Genomic DNA, 20,183 nt, shown 5'->3' with positions numbered 1-20,183 from the left:
TAGTCGGAATCTCCTTTCTTGCAACTTGAAGCCATTGCCTCGAGTCCTGCCCTCAAGAGCAGGAGAAAACAAGTATGCTCCCTCTTCTATTTGACACTCCTTCAGATGTTTGAAGATGGCTATTATATCTCCCTCAGTCTCCTCTTTTCCAGGCTAAATATCCCCAACTCCTTCAACCATTCCTCATAAGGCTTGGTTTCCAGACCCTCGATCATCTTGGTCACCCTCCTCTGCACATGTTTCAGCTTGTCACCATCCTTCTTAAACTGTGGTGCCCAGAATTGGACACAGTATTCCAGATGTGATCTGACCAAGACAGAATCAAGTGGTACTATTACTTCCCTTGATCTGGACACTAGATTTCTGATGATGCAGTCTAGAATAGCATTCGCTTTTTTTGCTGCTGCATCACACTGTTGACTCATGGTAAGCTTGTGGTTCATGTGTACTGCTAGTAAGCCAAGTGTCCCCCATCATATATTTGTGCATCTGGTTCTTCCTGCCTGGGTATTGTTTGACTGGGGAAATGGACTTTGCAGCCCATCTGAGGGTGATACCTTTGCTTAAGAACTGTGGATAATAGATATCCAGGAAAGCTGAAGACAAACAAACACAAAAGAGGAACTGTCCCATTTGGTCACTGGCCTCATTGACCATTACAGCAAGTAGAAGACTTCACACACACACACACACACACACTCCTTCCTGTCCTAGTGAATTGCAAGGCAGTTTAGAATTGGCCCCCAGATGAACTATTGGCTGATTCATCTGAGGAGAAGGCAGCCCCCCAAAAATTGTGCAACTTGTCTGCATTCCATGAATGAGCTTGTAAGAGTTGTGCAAGCCAACACAAAAAATTTTTTACATCTTAGTGTTGGCGGCTCCTTTGTATTTCTTATCAGCCCCAACAGCCATGATGCACCTGGACTCCTGTTTCTTTGAAGTTCAAGTTTCCCCCCGTTAATCTTTAGTTCTACCATATCAATTAATGGATAGATGAAAATAACGATAGCTTTCTGTACGGTGCCTGTGGCAGTTGTGAGAAGCCATCTGTCTGAATGTGCTCTAGAGGAGAAGCGAGAACTGTCTCCCGTCCCTTTCTAAAGATTCTCCCAACTGAAATACATTTTCTGCCAACACAAGAACTAAAACATGTGAACATAAAACTCAAGGGTGTAGCCAGGAGCAGCGGGGGGGGGGGCAGCTGCCCCCCTAAATCAATACAAATCTGAGGTTCTGCCCCCTTAACAAAAATCCTGGTTACGCCAATGATAAAACTGCTAGTCTGTTGTGCCCTATAATACAAATGTGAAACTAAAAGTGAACCTGTCCTGGTATCATCCTGACACTCCTCTACCCAAATCCTCGGCTGTTTATTTCTCCTTAGCATTTCCTGTTTTGCACTCTTTTGGTCTTTGTATGGATTATAAATTTGATTATACCTGTTTGCTCTCCAACATGTTTCAGCAAACTCCTTTTCAGTTTAAGGTTTTTACTATGGAAATGTTGCTTCACTTTTCAACTCTGCTTTCTTTCTTTTAACTCCTTGATTTTTCATGTCATGGGGGAGGGCTTCCGCCTTGTCAAGATGGCATATTTCTTCCTTCTCATCTTGTATTTTGCCCAACCCCTTTATAGCTCTTAACTTTGGAATTTGTTGCCAGCCATAGTCTATTCAACTTAATTTTCTTCCCATTTTCAAAAAGCATCTAAGTCTGCCCACAGAGCTATCTTCTTTGTGCCATTTGCAACCATTATTTGACATCAGTCTGCTGTTGCTTTTTCCTTTTGTAAGAAAATGACCAAGAAAGATGTTTTTAGCTTACATTTAGTTTATGCACACATTGGATTTCCCCTAAAAATTCCTTTCTTCCTCCTTTCCCTTTTGGTTTTTCTCTTTTATTCCTCCTGCCTTCCCCATATTACCTTCACTCTTTTATAAGCCTTCAAGAAGGACCTTGTGCTTAAATCTCGGAACAATGCCTTCTCTGTTTTCAGTTCTTTACAAGTTGGCTTGCCTTAATAGTCTACTATTTAATAGTAGTATTTTATTCAGAGAGCTGGTGGCTGAATTTGGAAGCATGGTTTATTGAGATGGGAATGAGCCTGTGAAAGTCTCAAGTTCTCACTTGCTTCCCAGCACTAGTGAAGAAGCCACAGGGAAGCTGTCATTGCCATTTTTGGTTAACCAGATTCAACCAAACCATAAAAATTGCTACTGAACCCTAAACTGTGTTCAGTCTTAACCAGGGCTTTTTTTCATCCGGAAGTCACCAGAACTGAGTTCCGCAACCTCTTTGGTGCATTGCGGCACCTCATTGTAGCGCACTGGCAGCTGTCTAGCAGCACGTTGCCCAGAGCTGCATGTCGGAGGCTTTGGGCTGCATGCCCCTCATGGCTGTGGGGCAGAGTGTCGGAAGCGGCGTTGTAATGCGGCCACAGTGATGCTAGCAGTGGGACAGTTGGGCAGAGAAGCTGTCTTAGGGTTGTCCATCAAAAAAGCTCAACAACTTTTTGGGAGTCCCTGCACCTCTTTTTCTAGGAAAAAACACTGGTCTTAACCATGGTTTGCAACTAGCTTTTTTTAAACAAAGTTTTTTTTAAAAAAAAATAATAATTAGATGTCAAAGCAAGCTATGATTTATAAAAAATGGAAGTGAGAGCCTTCAAACCTTGTGGTTACACCAGAGTGGGAGCATGAACCCAAGGCTGCCACAGGCTCATTTCCATCCCAGTAAACTACAGCTTATCATGTCAGTTGAATAACTCCAGTGGGACACAATGGCTTGATTGTTGGATTTGGAGAGGAAAAACAAATTTTCATATCCACAGTGCTTTACTTTCTCCCAGCATTATTGTGAGGCTAAAGTTCTACTCTGAGCTCTTGGGAGGAAAAAACAACCTTTAAGGTATAATAAACAAATGGGACCAGCAACAAAATTTTGCAGTGTGGCCTAAAGGAAGTATTTCTGTTCCAGGTTCCAGCCAAGCATTCTGTCCAAGCACGGCATTTCACACTCTTCCGTTTTTCCTTTCCATGTCTCACTTCACATGCTGTTGCTACTGAACACGCTTAGATCTCATAGGACTGTTGGGAGGTGGTTTGACCCCGGAGACTTTCTTTTGGAAATGCATTTCTTAAAATCTTGGGATTCTCCCAGCATCCCTCTTGCTTCAGTGGCTCCATTTTGGCTACAGTTCTGTTAGTATTCATCACCTGAGTTTTCTGGCCAAACTTGGCCCTCCAGCAGTTTTGGGACTACAATTCCCATCCCCCCTTACCACTGGTCCTGTTAGCTAGGGATGATGGGAGTTGTAGTCCCAAAACAGCTAGAGGGCCAAGTTTGGCCATGCCTGGATTAAATGATAAATGCAAGATCAATTTTCATTTCTTGACTGAATTGCGTGTTGGTGTGGATTAGAGTTCTGAAATTATAAACGTTTGGTTTCACTCATCCTGATATTTTTTAGGCTATAAAAGAACAGCATCCAAGAAAATTCATTTTGCTTTCTAATGTGCTTTGCCCTTGTAGGCAAACGGTGTGAATTGTGCGATGATGGCTATTTTGGAGATCCTCTTGGTGAGAATGGCCCCGCCAGGCTTTGCCGCCTCTGCCAGTGCAGTGACAACATTGACCCCAATGCTGTTGGGAATTGCAACCGCTTGACAGGCGAATGTCTGAAGTGCATCTATAATACGGCTGGTTTCTACTGTGACCGGTGCAAAGATGGATTCTATGGGAATCCCTTGGCTCAGAATACAGAGGACAAGTGCAAAGGTATGTGTCTGTAATACGTTCTTTGTTACAATCCAGTGGTCTAGGTTAGAACACAAGACACTCCCCATCTCCTAGGCACTTGTAATCATTGTGGTGAAACTGAACATAATCTTTCATCTTGAACTTGTAAAGAATAGTTGCTTGCCCTTTGCAGGGAGGCATCCCCGGATTTATGTATTGCAACATTTTGAATAATAAAACACCTGAAATACAAAATTGTACTTTTGCACTTTCCCCCATTGAGAGTGCACCCTTCACACATCCCACTAAGGGGAGATGGTGAGACTTCTGTTTCCAACATGGTACAGAAGCACTGAAAACACAAAGTGCCTTGGGCTTCCTGCAACTTCAACTAGTCCACAGCTGTTCTCCCAACCCTTTCTTATTAGAAAATACGTGTTGATGGGTCCCCTTTTGCTCCTGCAGCTTGCAACTGTAATCCTTACGGCACGGTGAACTTACAGACCAACTGCAATCAAGTAACGGGGCAGTGTGAGTGCCTTCCGCACGTCACAGAAAGGGACTGCAGCTCTTGTCAGCCCGGCTTCTACAACCTGCAGAGCAGACGGGGCTGCGAGAGGTGAGCTGTGTCCCACTGCTCTCAACTTGTCACAAGAACTCCTTGGGGGAAGGTTAGGAGAGCAGTGGTGACAAAAATGGTGCCTATAACTCCTTCCCAGAAGATCAATATGGTGGCACCCCTCCCTTCATATACCTACTTAAAATCCCACCTTTTCTTTGAATACATTACTTAACCTTTTAGTCCCTCTTCCTTCAGAAACTGCCTTAATAGCTAGAGCTACACTTTGGCCAGTTTCCCCCCTCCCTTGCTTTTTCCTAGGCTGATAATAATAACCGGCTGAAATTTTGGGACATTGCTAATTACTATTGCAGGTGACCAGTAACTACATTGTAGGTCTGTTTCTGTGACCCTGGGGTGGATCTCAATCCAGATCTTAGGAGGGAAGAAGTTGCTCCTCAAATAGTAGACTAGCATTTAGAAGGCTGCCTTATTGAGCTAGCAGTCTTCCACTTTGTGAGGTTTTTTTGGATGTGTTTAAGGCTTATATTTTTATGGAAAGCAGGCAAATGCACTTTATCTTGTATTTCATATTGGCACTTTTTGATGCTGCATTATTTCAGACCTCTCATGGCGAATGTGACTTGCATTGCACTGTACCCAAATCAAACATGATGGTCATGTGCAGTCTTACTGCTTTAACTATGTGCCTTAATGCTAAAAAATGTGTCCTTCTTTTTCTTCCTCCTCCTCCTCCTCCTCCTCCTCTGGTAGGTGTAACTGCCACCCATTGGGTTCCACTAATGGCCACTGTGAAATACAGACAGGGCAATGTGAATGCCAGCCAGGCATTACTGGGCAGCGTTGCGAGAGATGTGAGGCAAACCATTTTGGATTTGGTCCTGAAGGCTGCAAACGTAAGCAAGGGGGCAGGGAACATGGTTTTTCTTTCCCATCATTTTCTCTTACATTTGTTTATCACCATTTTTTCTTCTCTGTTGAAAATGTGTTTCGTTGCTCACCACTATTCGTGTGTTTATGGACTTGGACATCACAAGAGGCTCTTTGCGTCACCCTCCCCATTTTTTTCTTTTGTCTGTCTGCTTCCTGCATGTTGTGTGAGTTTCAAGTCTATTGAGGATGTTTTTGCAGTTGTGTGAGTCTTAACTTTCTCCCTCTAGGGCATTATGATTGCATATACTTGTAGACCATCTGCTGCTCGTTGTCATAAACACTTGCTCTGAGTTTTGTCCCAGAACTGACCTGTTTTCTGGCTGTTACACTCCTACGCCTCTACTCTGGAATGTGGCCTTTAGCGGCTAACTCGGGCTTGAGAACATGCAAAGTGTGTCAGATTGGGACATACATTCCTACTTCTCTAAACCCTCCCATCTCGTGTTCCCTAATATCTCAAGAGTAAAGTGAATCTAAGCATTGGTTTGATACAGTGCCCCAATGAACATGCATCTGTGGTTCCCTGAAAATCGTGGCTTGCAGACTGGAAGCTGGCCTCAGGAATATTGCTGTATTCCCACCTTCCCTCTACAGAGCTCTCTTCCCTTTGCAGCATTATCCATAGTTTTATGTTGAATAAGTAAACATCTGATTGAGAGATGAAAATCATTGTTTGGAAAGTGCTTGGGACCCAGTATTTGTCTTGGTGAGCATATAATGTTAACCCATGATTCCGCCTGGCAAGGAGAGGTTGGAGAATAGGGAAGGAAGGAGGACAAGGAAGCATGCATTTCGGTTTGCAAGCCATGATTTCTGGGGAGCCAGCATTTGACCTAGTACATGTGCACAGCTGTGCTGGCAAGTGTCATTTGAAGTGTGACTACATCTACAAGAGTAGAAAATTTATGCCAAGCTTTTCATATAGTTAAGCATGAATGTGGCCTTGCATGAATGGATTTCATATTATTAAGGTGTGACATGAGAAGCAGACCTCAAAGCTCCTTCGTAGGGTCTTGTTCTTGCAAACAGCAGATGAGGTGGTAAGTCTATGTTCGTAAGAATGTAATACTTACTAAATGAGTAGCTGTTTTAGTTTTGCTAGTAGCTCAATGTCTAAGTGCATTGAAAGATGCAAAATTATGTGGTTTTGCCTACCATTTTCATCTTGCAGGTGTATGTTGTATAATACGTACGTTTGTAGATCACCCAGAAATACTCTCTCACAGCCCAGATGGAGCAAGTAAGGCTCACTGAGGTCCATGGGGAGAGTTTATATGTAAGTTTGCACACTTGCATCTTGATATTAAAAGACATATCAGATATGGCATATTCACCCAATACCTTTCCAAAAAGTCTTTGCTTCGCAGACCAGACAAATCCCATCATCACTGGTATTTTCACAGAGTGGACACCCCTTTCAAACCTCCACCTTTGGGCCCACTTTTGCCCTTAGGCGGGATGAAAGTGTGTGTTTATTTGGATCAGCATAAAGTACTGACATGCACACTGGGTTTCTCTTGGTCCCAACGAAAACCGGACTTGGAGGCATCTACATAATGAGAAGCAGGCTGAAAGAAACAGTTTGTTGCTTTCTTTGCTTTGTGTCGAGGACAAAGTTGACTTGGAAGGTTGTGCTTACACTTGAAGGAATAGCCACAATGCCATACAACATAATTCATGTGAAAATAAGGACACCAATAATTGGTTAGATGGGTCTTTCACAAAAGGTGCAAACTAGCAGATTTACTCACAAGTAATCCCTTAGGCTTCAGTGAGTCTTAACTTGCTCAAGCTGAGCTATCATGAAAGTTATTGCAAACTTTCATATGCATACGACTCACAGATCCAGTCAGCTGTAGTGATAAATGTACAGTTTCCACATCACACTAGACAACAAAGATTCCTTTATGCCTTAAAGACCAACAAATGTTAGTTTTGTTAATCCTGTGGCACTTTAAAGATGTTTGTTGGTCTTCAAGGCATAACAAACTGTTTAAGTACGTCCTGAAATATATTCATCCAAATCCCCTTTTCTCATTTTCCTCTTCCTCATAATTATTTTTAAATCTTGTCTTTCTGCAGCTTGTGACTGTGACCCTGAAGGTTCTCGATCTCTTCAGTGCAAAGAGGATGGCCGCTGTGAGTGCAAAGAAGGTTTTGTTGGGAACCGCTGTGACCAGTGTGAAGAGAACTATTTCTACAATCGATCTTGGCCAGGCTGTCAAGAATGCCCTGCATGCTACAGATTGGTGAAAGATAAGGTCAGGCTTGTAAAACTGTGTGTTTTGTCAGTTCAGCTAGGTTTGCAAATCATGGTTGTAAATGACCTTTGGTTGTATTAATCATATTTTGTTTGGGTGGTCATGTAATTATTAACCTGGAGAAATGAAGGGAGAGGGGGACATTGCTCCAGAGAGGGGAGGGGAGTGGGAGGAAAGCCCATTCTCAAGGCTGGCTCCAGATTTACAGCCTGTTGATCTGCACTGGCTGCGTTTGTACATTATGCTGAGCCATGTTTTTTTCTCATCATGGAGCAAGCCATGGCTTGCTTCTCCAAACTTGGTTTGTTTTCCAGCTGCTTTGCCTTGTGCCTCTATCTTGGCAAGCATGTGGGGTGGGGTAGCTAAACAAACAATGCTTAAGAAGGGCTGTTGGATTTGGAAGTAATGCCAAACCATTGTTTTAAGCCACAGCTTCACATAGTGGTTTGTTGATAGAAAGCAAACCATGGTTAAGTCAGCTGGATTGAGTTGGGTTTGAAAGTCTCTTAAAATACACACTTCCAAATGTGTAGGAGCCAGAGGATGATAATGTACCAATTTGTACATAGTCTGGGATGTGTGGATAAGGTCTATTTATGTTAGAATTTTCAAAAAGCGAGTTCTCCAAATAGCCCTAATTGCAAGGCAAGGGGAGAAATAGCGCTGGAGGGTGGTGCAGACCTCTCAACCGTGCCTTTCTTGACTGCTTTGACCTAGCCAGAGGGGATTGACTAGTTGGGTCCAGTGTGTGGCGAATGCATCACACCGTTGTGCAGGGGGTGGGGTTTTCTCCCCTTAAAAAGGCAGTGACAATCCCCCCACCCCGCTTCCTCAAAAAAAGTCCACAGTGGACCCATAACTTTTATTGCAAAGTGTTCCCTGGTTTACAATGCAGCTTCAGAAGTTGTTGGAAGAAACCAGTTATATCACCCAGGCATTTGGAGAAGTCTGCCAAATTGTTATCCATCCAGTTGAGTTTAACTGCTTGTTCTTTTAATATGTTCTTTAATATGTTAGGAACACTGTCAAAACCTTTGCAGATTATTTCCCACACAAGCATGAGTACTAAAAACTGGCAAATACGACAACCTCAGGCTTCTCCAGCTTAATTGGAAACATGTGCTAACACAGAGAGATTGTCGCCATGTGAAGTCCTGTACTTAATTGTAGAGAGAGATCTGTAGATGAGGACTGAGTGATTCCTACTGGAGTCTCAAACACTTGGCAAGTGGAAACATCTTTCCTCATCCCTCCTTTCTGTCATTTCTGTTTAGGTGGCAGAACAGCGGGAGAGATTGCAGGAGCTTGAAAATCTTATAGCCAACATAGGAACAGGTGAAGAAACTATAACTGATCAGGCTTTTGAAGACAGGCTGAAAGAAGCTGAACGAGATGTCATGGACTTGCTTCAGGATGCCCAAAACAGCAAAGGTGGGTGGGACAGATCTCTTTCTGAATACCCTTGTTTCCCCAGGATTGTCGCATCTTTTTGATTGGGCTTTTGTATTTGGGGTGGGGGGTTTAGTAATTCTGTCCCTGCAGCAACTGAGGAGCTGAGATTGTCACTCCCTAGCCGTTCCCCAAAGATGTGCTGCATTTGTTTCTGCTTCTATAAATTATTTTCCATTGGGATAGCTCAGCTGATAGAGCATGAGACTGTTAATCTCAGGTTCATGGGTTCGAGCCCCACATTGGGCAATAGTTTCCTGCATTGCAGGGGGTTGGACTAGATGACCTTCACGGTCCCTCCCAACTCTGCAATTCTCTAGTTCTGTGGTTTCGCCACGCTGGGATCATATGATGAGGTGGGCTAGAAATTCTCTTACAAAGGAATTATAAATAAATATTTCAAAAGAAATGTGATTTTCTGAAAGTAATAACATTGAAGTAGTTAGGTTTTAGTGTTTGATGGCGATAGCAGTGGTGTATTCTTTTGTGATTATAAATGGAAACCAAATTTAAAAGTCTCTTTCCTAAAAGTTTAATCCAAAGTATAGAGGCTCTTTTTCTGGATTTCCCAAATCAGAAAATAGCTTAATTTGTTCAACAGGCAATTGTGAAAGAATTTTGTAACTCAAAGTAGGGGTTTCCAGGGGTCTTGGTGGGTTTTTTAAGGGTTTTTTAACCCCACCCTATGTGCAGTAGAAAGAAGCTGTACCATGGTTCCTGTCATAATTTGTTATCTGCAAGTGTTTTGTCCCTGCCCAAAGGAGTATTTAATCTGAACTTTGATAGTGAAAGAGACAGTTGGGGAGAAAGGAAAGGATAACAAGGGATGAATATAAGCAACTACAGTTAAAACTTTGTGTCAGTCAGGGACTAGGAAAAACCAAGGGCTTCATGAGAAGAGATGAGTTCAGAGGAAGAACTTGAAGAAATTCTGGTTGTTGTTGTTTTTTATAAAATAATATTTATTAAAATTTCAGAGGAAATACAAAAATGTAAAAAAAAGAAAGAAAGAAAAGAGACAAAAAGATACAAAATACAGAAAAATAAGAATAGTTAAAAACAAATCAGTCATTCCAAACCCTATCTTTCATTTGCCTATTTCCCTGACTTCCTCACACCTCCCCTTTTTTGTATTCTAATTCAGTCATTGTTTCAGCAAATCCTTTCCATTTTTGCTTTTACTTTTTGTATTCTAGCTTAATTAGTTATTTCACTGACCAATTAATTAGCTCTATACATCCTATCCATCTTTCACCATATTCTGTTATTCAATTTGCCTTACTTTATTTAACCTTATCTTACCATAAAATACCTTAAAACTTAAAAACTTAATGCTTATTTATACATAACTCCTTATATCATTTCTACTAAAGCCAGACAATTTCGTTCCAACATTCTCCCTAATATTCATTAATTTTACACTAATTCCCAAAATAAAAAATTTTCTTTATAGACTCTTCCAATTTTCATCCAATGTCCCTTCTTCCTGGTCTTGGGTTATGTCAGTCCTTACTATCCATTCCATCTAGTCCATCAACCTGGTAGTCTTATGTCCGAGGCTCTTAAATCTCTTCCACGCCCCTTCTGCAGATCTTCTTCTTCTTGTTTATATTTGCACTTTTCCTTGTCTTTTGTTGGTCTCTTTCTTAGTTTCTTTCCTTTCTCATTGAGGAGTAGGTCTCCGGGGGATTTACGCCCATACTTATCTCCATCTCCCCTCGTCAGACCCATCCATTCCCCACAGTCCCACTCCCCACAGCCATCAATATAATCCAAAAGATCTTTAACAGCATATTTCAAAATCTCTCCAAAGTTAAGAGCCTCCTCAGCTCCAGACTCCCTCTGGCCCATTCCAAGTTCATTCTTCCAAAACAGCGACTTATGCTCCTGCAAGGCCTCGGGTCTCTCCATTTGTATTGCTTGAGGTACCACCGTAACTTCCTCCATTATTATCTGCCCTTGCATTTGCCCAGTCGAACCAGTTTCCTGGATTGGTCCCCGTATGATTTCTATGTCAGTATTCCCTATTTGTCCACATTCACTGATTACAACAGTCATCAAATCCAACTTCTCATTCATCAAATCCACCTTCTCATGCAACTGCTCCAACAAAGCACTTGTCTTGCAAAAAGCAAGCACCAGGACTTCTTCCAAACACATTTTTATTCAAGGTCACAGTCTGCTCCCACGATGTTAATCTTGCAGCTGTGAAATCCCCAAGTAAACTGCAGCAACAATTTGACAAGCTCCCTCTAGAGGATACAATTTCTATTTGTGTCCATCTTTTTAAATCATGTCCAACAAAAGAAAGTTACTTTCAATTTTCAAATATTTTGTTTCTTTATAATGCAAAAGGCAACATTGGAATCAATTTGTTTCTCTTTTTTTTGCTATCTGTCAAAATGTTCCATTCACAGTCAATGGACGTCTCCGATAATTTCTGCCTCTGACACCCCGTTCCCAGGATTGAGACGGTGGAAACTTATTTTCCTTTACTCCCTCTCCTGCAGGCTTGAACAGTTAAATCCCCCCCCCCTTTTCTCCTGCTTCCAAGGGGGTTTTAGTGGTTATAAATGAAGGAAATTTCGACCTTTATAAAACAACTTTCCAGGCTATTAGCTTACAAGGTTTTTGCTTCAGTCTGTTTACAAAAAGCGGAAGGCGGACTTCCTGTTTTGAACCTTCCCGCTTCGATGCCAAATTAGGATATTTCTTGATCCAATTTTCCGTTTCTACTCACGGGTACTTATTTAGAGTCCAATTGTCGACAGGAAAAAGTCAGCGCTCTCCGGCAATGGCAATGCGGCTTCCCTCCGTGAAAATAGCAGTCAGTTCGCAGCACCGCGCCGCTCACCCTACTTCGCTCCGGAGCCCCAAAATGGGGCTCCCCGCGAGTAGGGGAGGTGCTCCTGGTGCTCTGCCGAACCCCACGTTCCCAGGCTTCTTCCACCTGGGATTTCTAGTGGGTCCCCACCTTCGCCGCGGCGGGTAGACCCAGTTTCCACGGAGCCAGTTCCTCTGGTCGGAGGAACTCTGCCATTCGCCGATGGCGCTAACCCGGAAGTCTTTGAAGAAATTCTGGTTGACTCTCTCTGCTTTTGCTGTGTGTGGTCCTAATAGAGAAGTGCTGCCCTCTTAAGAACACCTTTTATTGATTCACCTCCATGAAGTTCCTCTCTAAAATCCTCTGCCCAGGAATCTTTCAGTTTGACCATTTCCATATTCTTGGGAAACGCCTAAATGCTGCTGAAGTCTTGGGAGTTTTTGCATCTGCCTTTCTTTACATTCCTGTTCACACTTTTTTTCCTTTTTTTTAGTAAAAGCAATTATCAGTAAAAGCATGTGGGCACAATGCCTTATTCTTGTTCATGCCTCATCTTTTTGTGCAATTAGTTCAGTCTGTCCGTGTTAATTGGTCTGTTCCAGATGTAGACCAGGGCTTGATGGATCGCTTGCAGGAGATCAACAGAACTCTGTCCGGCCAACTTGGTCGGTTGAGGAACATCCAGAACACAGTGGAAGAGACAGAGAATCTGGCTGAGCGGGCCCAGGCCCGGGTGGACAGCACACAGGAACTGATTGAAACAGCTTCAGATATGCTACAGAGAGCAAAGGTGGCAGTTGCTAATGTGGTGAGTGGTTCTTGTGTTCCTTTTTGAAAGAGCTAAAATTACTTGAGTGCCTTGAATATTTGAGATATTGGCAACCTTGTGCTGAGTTCCTCTTTCTCTCATATGTTGAGTCATGAATAAGTGTTTTCTTGGGCCTCACTGCGTATTTCCATACCTACACAGACCAGGGGAAGAGGGAGAACCACACAAGACTTGCCTGTATCAGCAAGGGCCCCATATTTCTCACAGTGTCTAGCTCCAGTCCGTACATTAGACCCAGTCGTAATCTGAGAAGGCAAGTAGCTACTGCTCATTTGTTTAAAAATATAAAAGACCTTAAAAGTCTGTTTGGTTCTTCTCCAGTCTATTACTCCACCAGAATCAACCAGCGACCCCAACAACATGACTCGCCTGGCAGAAGAAGCCCGCCAGCTAGCTGCTCGGTAAGGCCCATGGCATCTTTAGCATACCTTCTGCACATTTAACCCTCTTGGTGTTGGTGAATACCATGCGCTTCCTTCGTGAAGGATCCCACGTGATGGAACCGCCTCCTCATGGAGGTTCACTCGTCCCACTCTATGATTTATTTTTGCCAGCAAGTGAAGACTACTATCCTTACACTGGTATTTGAGGAAGGAGCTTGAGTAGAAATGGAGAATTTTTAGGACAGCTGCTGGTTGTACTTTTGGCCTGAAGGATTAGCTGCTTTGTGATGGTGCTGCATTTTAGCCTGTTTTCCTTGTTTTTCCATTTGTTCTGAGCATGGAAAGGGCAGTTTTATAAATGTAATAAATAATATAGCAACACATTGTCAAAAAGCACCAGGCTGCCCCTCCTCAAGTCACTTTCATCTTTCCCTTGCAGCATACCTTAAGATCACACCTACCACCCTCCCTTTTACTGTTCTTTGCACTTGAACCACCAGCCCAGCCCCTCTCTCCTTTGGGGGAACTGTTTCCTCCCTTCTCCCATTCTATCCCCCATTTGTTCTTAGCTTTCCATTTTGCGCTAAGGTGAATAGAACAAGGGAGGCCCATAATGGAGCAGTCTCAGCATAGCCATAAACTGCTTGAATGGTGCTGCTTCTAATTGCATCTTAACAAGGCATATTTATCTTTTCTACAGTACTGAATGCACAGTGCATACTTAAGCACTGTTTAGGTTACAAAGGGGTGTTTGCATGCAGATTCCAATTTTGAAATGCATGGTGTGCAGTTTCTCATTGTGCTTCTTTTAAGGAGAAGAAAAACCTACGAAAAGCATACATGAAAGCATAACTAATGTGTTACGTATATATTTTGTGCTCAGGTATATCTGTACGTAAATTCAAAATGCTTTGTAAGAACTGGCCCTGAAGGGTGCAGTCTCAGCCAGATAAGCGAGTATATTACCTGTCTGCTCAAAGCGAGTATGTCATCAGTTTGTCCTCTTCCCCCACCTTCTGTTCTGATAACACTGGCAAGTATCTGCTAGTTCAGTCTCTTGTATGTCTCTTTCCTTCCCCTCTCCACCCCATTCCCACTTTTATATTAGTCACTTCCTGTTTGAACAGTCTTGTTGAGTAATGGGAAAACAGGCAATTACAGTGGTGCCTCAGGTTACATACGCTTCAGGTTACAGACTCCGCTAACCCAGAAATAGTACCTCTGGTTAAGAACTTTGCTTCAGGATGAGAACAGAAATCGCGCTCTGGTGGTGCGGCAGCAGCAGCAGGAGGCCCTATTAGCTAAAGTGGTGCTTCAGGTTAAGAACAGTTTCAGGTTAAGAAGGGACCTTCGGAACGAATAAAGTACTTAACCTGAGGTACCACTGTATTTGGGAGAGACCAGGATCTGAATCTCCCTACATGAACAGAGACTGTTGGTCAACCAGCTCACAAAGCAATGGAAGTCCTTCATCCACCACAAGCCCATGAAAAGCTGGAGTGCTTCAACCACTTCTTTAAGTTCCTCCCTTTTTAATTTTAACCTGGGTTCTGTGAATCTTTCCCTCCCACCCACCCCTTAAAGGAAAAAAAATCCTTGCTGGAAAACAGTGGGTTTCTACAAGCTTTTGAAAGAGAGCTATTGTGTCAGTCCTTTGCAAGAAGTGGAGAGGCAGCCCCCTCTAGCTATGGTGAATGGCCAGCCAGTGGCATTGACAGCATGGATCTTTGACACTTCTGAAGAGGAGCAGGAGGATCCGGTGAGCCTGGCCTCTACTCCTGCCTGCCTCTCTGATCTTGTGCTGCTACTTGGCTAGAGAATACAGCAGCAGAAAACATGGAGTATTGTCTTTATGCAGCAGCACACTTGAGGTGCACTTGACCAAGAGGCTGGCTATTGCTGTTTTAGGAATAGGCTGTGTTGGCTACATTCTCAGGGACAATTCAGGCCGTGTTCCTGAAACTGAAGATTTATGGCATGTTTTAATTCTCTCTGAAAATGATGCCTAGGGTCTAACTCCGACTATAATGTTTGGAGAGAAAACAATGGTGGTTCTCTAACCATTTAGTTTTGCTCTCCAGGCACAAGCAAGAAGCAGATGACATTGTTCGTGTAGCTAAAGAAGCAAATGATACGTCGACACAAGCATATAAGCTGCTCTTGGAGACACTGGCAGGGGAGAATCAGACCATGAATGACATCGGTGACCTTAATAGGAAGTAAGTATGAAGTGAAGACAAAAATTGAGGTGCTTTATTTTTAAAATGTTTCAACTGACCAACATGCTGCAGTGATCATAAGAAGCTGAATAGCTAAAATAATTACTGTGTATGCAAAAACAGATGACAGGAATTTATATCCAGGAGCCTAAGGCATAAAACCTTTATCAGTATTGGGCTTAGGGAAGTTTTTATGTGCACATACGAAGCGTATATCTACAATTGTAAAGTGTGAATGAGACCAAAGTGTCTTTAAAGTGTCTATGGTTCATTCACATGCATTCCCAGGATTTACTGTAGCTCCCCATTCAGTGTACAGTTTGTGGAATACCTGGATTTGCTACTGCTATTTGTGTGGAATGGCCTCACTAGATGCAGAACTAGCAACAAAGGTGCAGGGTTAAAAGCTAAAGGATGTGGAGCTGGCAAAGCTGACGGGGAAGATTCGGAATCGCCGTGATGAACTGTTCCAAAAGGACTGGGGCAAATTTATACTTTATATGAAAGAAAATTGCAAACAGTTGAAAACGTTTGTAGGTTTAAGTTGAAATGTTTGGTAATGGGAAATTAAGAAGCTGATTTACTTATAAGAAGGTGATTGCTTTAAGAATGATATAAGGTAAAAAATGGGATGCGGGTGGCGCTGTGGGTAAAACTTCAGCGCCTAGGACTTGCCGATTGCATGGTCGGCGGTTCGAATCCCCGCAGCGGGATGCGCTCCCGTTGCTCGGTCCCAGCGCCTGCCAACCTAGCAGTTCGAAAGCACCCCCGGGTGCAAGTAGATAAATAGGGACCGCTTTATAGCGGGAAGGTAAACGGCGTTCCGTGTACTGCTCTGGATCGCCAGATGCAGCTTGTCACGCTGGCCACGTGACCCGGAAGTGTCTGTGGACAGCGCTGGCCCCCGGCCTCTTAAGTGAGATGGGCACACAACCCTAGAGTCGGACACGACTGGCCCGTACGGGCAGGGGTACCTTTACCTTTACCTTTAAGGTAAAAAAGTGAAACATAGGAATGTGAAGAAATTGATAAAGTGATATGGAAGTCTGTTAAAGGGAGGGAAGGAGGTTGATGCTTTATTTAAGTAATGCTTTAAGTTATAAATTCTTTGATTTTTGATTCTGAAATGTAATAAAATATGGAAAACTTAGTAAAAATTATATTAAAAAATAAATAAAAGCTAAAGGATTAAAACAAGGCGGCATTAAAGAACTTAAAAGTTTGGCTGAATACAGCAGTTTTAACTTGGTGCTGGAAATGGCAAAGTTCAGTTATCAGATAGGCTTCTTTTGAGGAAACTGACCTGTACTCCTAGGGAAGAGAAACTCAGATTTTAGTTCTCATAACTGGAGTCCTGGTTCAGATACCCTCTCCACACTCCGCCACCACCCCAAAGATCAATTTTAAAGCATGGGTCAGGGCCAGGCCACTTGGGGATACTTAAAATGACCTGTGCCTTTTAAATGGAAGCTGACTGGTTGCTTGTTCAGCTGTCCATCCATAGGTGCAGTGTATTCCCGGCCAGTTTCCATATTTAATTCAGTGATTTGTGTGTATTTGCATTGAACTGTTTAATTGTTTATCTGAAAGCATCTCTGAAATTGTTTATCTGAAACCATTGGTATCTGAAGAAGCGTGCATGCACACGAAAGCTTATACCAATAACTAACTTAGTTGGTCTCTAAGGTGCTATTGGAAGGAATTTTTTTATTTTGTTTCGACTATGGCAGACCAACACGGCTACCCAGCTGTTACTGAAAGCATCTCTGATTAACTTCATTAGAAAGGCTGCCCTATGCTGCCAAACCATTGATCCATCAAGTTCAATATGATTTGTTCTGACTGGCACCAGCTCTTTTTAGTCTTTTTAGACTGCTCCAGGCACCAGTCTTTCCCAGCTCTGTTCCCTAAGATCTAAGTTTAAAAGATGTCAGAGATTAAATGAGGGGCTCCTTGCGTGCAAAAGTTTGTTCAGCTACTGAGCTGCAGGCCCTTTCCATCTGCTGCAGCCATACCCACCTACCCACTCCTTGAGCACAGGACCTGTTGCATCCAAAGCAGAAATAGTACCTTGAGCCAACAGGCCAAAGAGGAACAATAGTAAGGTTATCTTTGGTTCCTAGGTATAACCAGGCAAAAGACATTTCCCGAGATCTAGAAAAGCAGGCAAACAAAGTCCATGCAGATGCAGAGGAGGCTGGGAATAAGGCCCTGCAGATCTATGCCAACCTCACCAGTCTGCCATCTATAGACTCTGAGGAGCTAGAGGTATGTTTTTTATTGTCATCTTACTATTTTTGAAATATATACAACAACCAAACATAGTCAACACTAGCAATATCATGGCTGATCCCTAAGGGGGATAGATTTCAAAGGTGCAATAGGACATGTATATTCATTTTTAAAGTTCTTCAGTCCAGAGTTTCCACAAGTTATAATGCATTCAAGGTGGGTGACATGCTTGATTATCCCACTGCATATAAGAAATGAACAGCTGCCAGGTGGCATAGGACATCAGATCCAGTTTGCCTCTGGCCACCCCTATTTGGCAAGTCAGCTTTTCTACAAGTGCAACTGACTATTCTTGTGTCTTCTTGGAGTCTTGATAAGCTAGTTGTGGTGTGGCAGCATGTGGCTATCTCCAAACATGCTGCCATAATCAGTAAAATTAGCATCACTTTATAGCTTGTGTTGATTAAGAGTAATCTAAAACACCTAATAAAAGGAGACAGGTTGCATCTCTTTCCGAGCTAGAGATATGCTGAGTTGGGCTTTGTGTAGAGTTTGTTGGAAGAGCTTTAAAGCACCAATAAAACTGAAACTTGTTTAGCTTTTGTAGGTGACACCAGAGATAAATGGCTCAAGCTGTTGATGTCAGCTAAGAGATTATTTGTTTAATGCTTTTTGAAATACTTATATTTGTGTTGAGGCACTATTGGGTACTTCAGGATGTGCTGCAGATAGCACTGCGATATCTGATCCTGGTTTGAGGTCTTTTAAAGGGTGCTTTTGATCCAGCTCATCAGAAACCATGTTTGTAAATTCAGACCCTTGGAAATGTGCCATAAAATGTATAATACACAGTCGCTGCATTCACAAAAGCCATTTCTCTTCCTGTTTTCTCCATGTGCAGAATGAGGCGAATAAGATCAAGAAGGAAGCCAGAGAACTTGATCAACTCATTAACAGGAAGCTGAAGGATTATGAGGACCTAAGAGAAGACATGAAAGGGAAAGAGCTGGAAGTACAGAACCTTTTGGAGAAGGGCAAGACTGAACAGCAGGTCAGTTCTACTTATATGTAAGCTCTTGCCCTGACAAAAGCCATAAATGCAGGTTAAAACAGGGGTGGCTTAACTGCTCTCAACCTTTGAAAACTTGTGTTAACTAATTCATGGAGAGGTATGGTGGACACAAGTTTAGGGCTTTTTTTGATCATGTGTTCTGTAGAGTGGCTGCACCATGCGCAGGACAGAGCTAGGTGCAGAGTGTTCATGGAGAGACAGCATGGGCCCCAGAGCCTGGGGAAAGTGGCCTGGAGACGAGGAAAGGACGGGGGGAGAGAGAGTAGGCAGTAAGGGAGAAACAATTTGCTGTAAAAGGCAAGTGAAGGTTTTAGTGTCCAAGCCAAAAGAGACCATAGTGGTGTGACTACACACCTGTTAGTAAAGCAGAATCAGCAGTCAAAAACAGAGTTGGGGAGGATGAAGGACCTTTCCCATTCTTTAGCATCTTTGTCCTTAAAATATATGAACTGTTTTAAAAGGTTTAGATTTTGTTCTTGTGCAAATGTACTTTCCAACCTATACTGTTTAACTTCCTTGTAAGCTGCTTTAGTCACATGATAATCAGAGACTCTTAGGGTCAGTGTGGTTTAGAGGCCACTTCCTCCGTTGTGCCTGATTACATCCTCCATGAAATCCACTGAAGAAAGAAGCGTTGTCAGTGGCCCTCTCCTCTCTGCTATGGAACTCACTCCCACTGAAGACTCACGAAATCCAGGCCTGAGTGTATTTCAGAAGCATTGCAAAGCCATAAGCACTGAGCTGCCTTGTGGGGCTAGAATTAAGGTGGGGAAAGCTTAGGAAAATTTCACTACTTTGCTAGGGACCTGGCTCCTGCCCCTTTGGGGAAACATTGAAGCTGCCCAGAGTGGGAGGGGTACAAATAGAAGAAGAACAACAACAAGGCTCAGACTGTGGCAGGAATCCACCCAGCACTCATGGGAAAATGTGGTGTGATCTCTTAGAGTAATCAAGTGAAACTTTTAACACATGGCAAGATAAAAGTCTGTAATTTTATTAGGACAAGTTACTTGTTGTTTACTGTTGTTACAATTGTTTTCTCAGAATTTGTCTTCTGTACCATGAAGATAAATAAAAGCAGTATTTTTTTTTAATAATAATAATAAATTGAAATTCAATAGAAACAGTCTGTGCATAATACACGCTATATGAAGGCATTGTAGAGAGAGGCAGAGAGCGTGTGGCTGACCTGCTGTCTTGTGTGTCCTTGCACAGACTGCTGACCAGCTCTTGGCTCGAGCAGATGCTGCCAAGGCTCTGGCTGAGGAAGCCGCCAAGAAGGGGAGCAACACCCTCCAGGAGGCCAATGACATTCTCAGCAACTTGAAAGGTAGGCGGCAGCGTGACTTCCTGGTGAGTCATTTTGCAGAATGGCAGGCTGACCTCCCTGAGGACTCAGCCCTCTCTTGGGGGGGGAGTGGGCCAGAATCAGAATATTCTTCCACAGGACGCGTTTTCCTCTTACTACCGACTGTACTGCTGTAATCATGTCAGTATTATCCCAGTGAAAAGTGTATGTTCAGGACTGAGCGTACGCCCTGATTTTGTGGAAGTGCAGAAGTTAGCTTCCTGGGAGAGCCATATGTCAATGGTGTGAGCATATGCGTGGAAACCTGGAGCGCAGGCTTCGTAACTGGGCACAGGTTTGAACTTTGGTCTCA

General features: G+C 43.0%; 1 protein-coding gene across 1 annotated transcript in view; it reads left to right on the top strand.

Moving 5' to 3' along the window:
• Nucleotides 1–20,183, top strand: part of LAMC1 (laminin subunit gamma 1) — a 117,342-nt gene that overhangs the window by 91,221 nt on the left and 5,938 nt on the right. Inside the window, exons 14-24 of the mRNA XM_053390957.1 lie at nt 3,534–3,779; nt 4,206–4,359; nt 5,074–5,216; nt 7,336–7,514; nt 8,789–8,945; nt 12,390–12,595; nt 12,938–13,017; nt 15,081–15,218; nt 17,342–17,486; nt 18,352–18,501; nt 19,738–19,852. Coding sequence (XP_053246932.1) covers nt 3,534–3,779; nt 4,206–4,359; nt 5,074–5,216; nt 7,336–7,514; nt 8,789–8,945; nt 12,390–12,595; nt 12,938–13,017; nt 15,081–15,218; nt 17,342–17,486; nt 18,352–18,501; nt 19,738–19,852 — 1,713 coding nt within the window. The remainder of the gene's footprint in view (nt 1–3,533; nt 3,780–4,205; nt 4,360–5,073; nt 5,217–7,335; nt 7,515–8,788; nt 8,946–12,389; nt 12,596–12,937; nt 13,018–15,080; nt 15,219–17,341; nt 17,487–18,351; nt 18,502–19,737; nt 19,853–20,183) is intronic.

This window comes from Podarcis raffonei, chromosome 6 (genome assembly GCF_027172205.1).
Source record: "Podarcis raffonei isolate rPodRaf1 chromosome 6, rPodRaf1.pri, whole genome shotgun sequence".
Classification (NCBI taxonomy): Eukaryota; Metazoa; Chordata; class Lepidosauria; order Squamata; family Lacertidae; genus Podarcis; species Podarcis raffonei.
The sequence above is the reverse complement of the archived record's forward strand: the minus strand, read 5'-3'. Positions and strand labels throughout refer to the sequence as shown.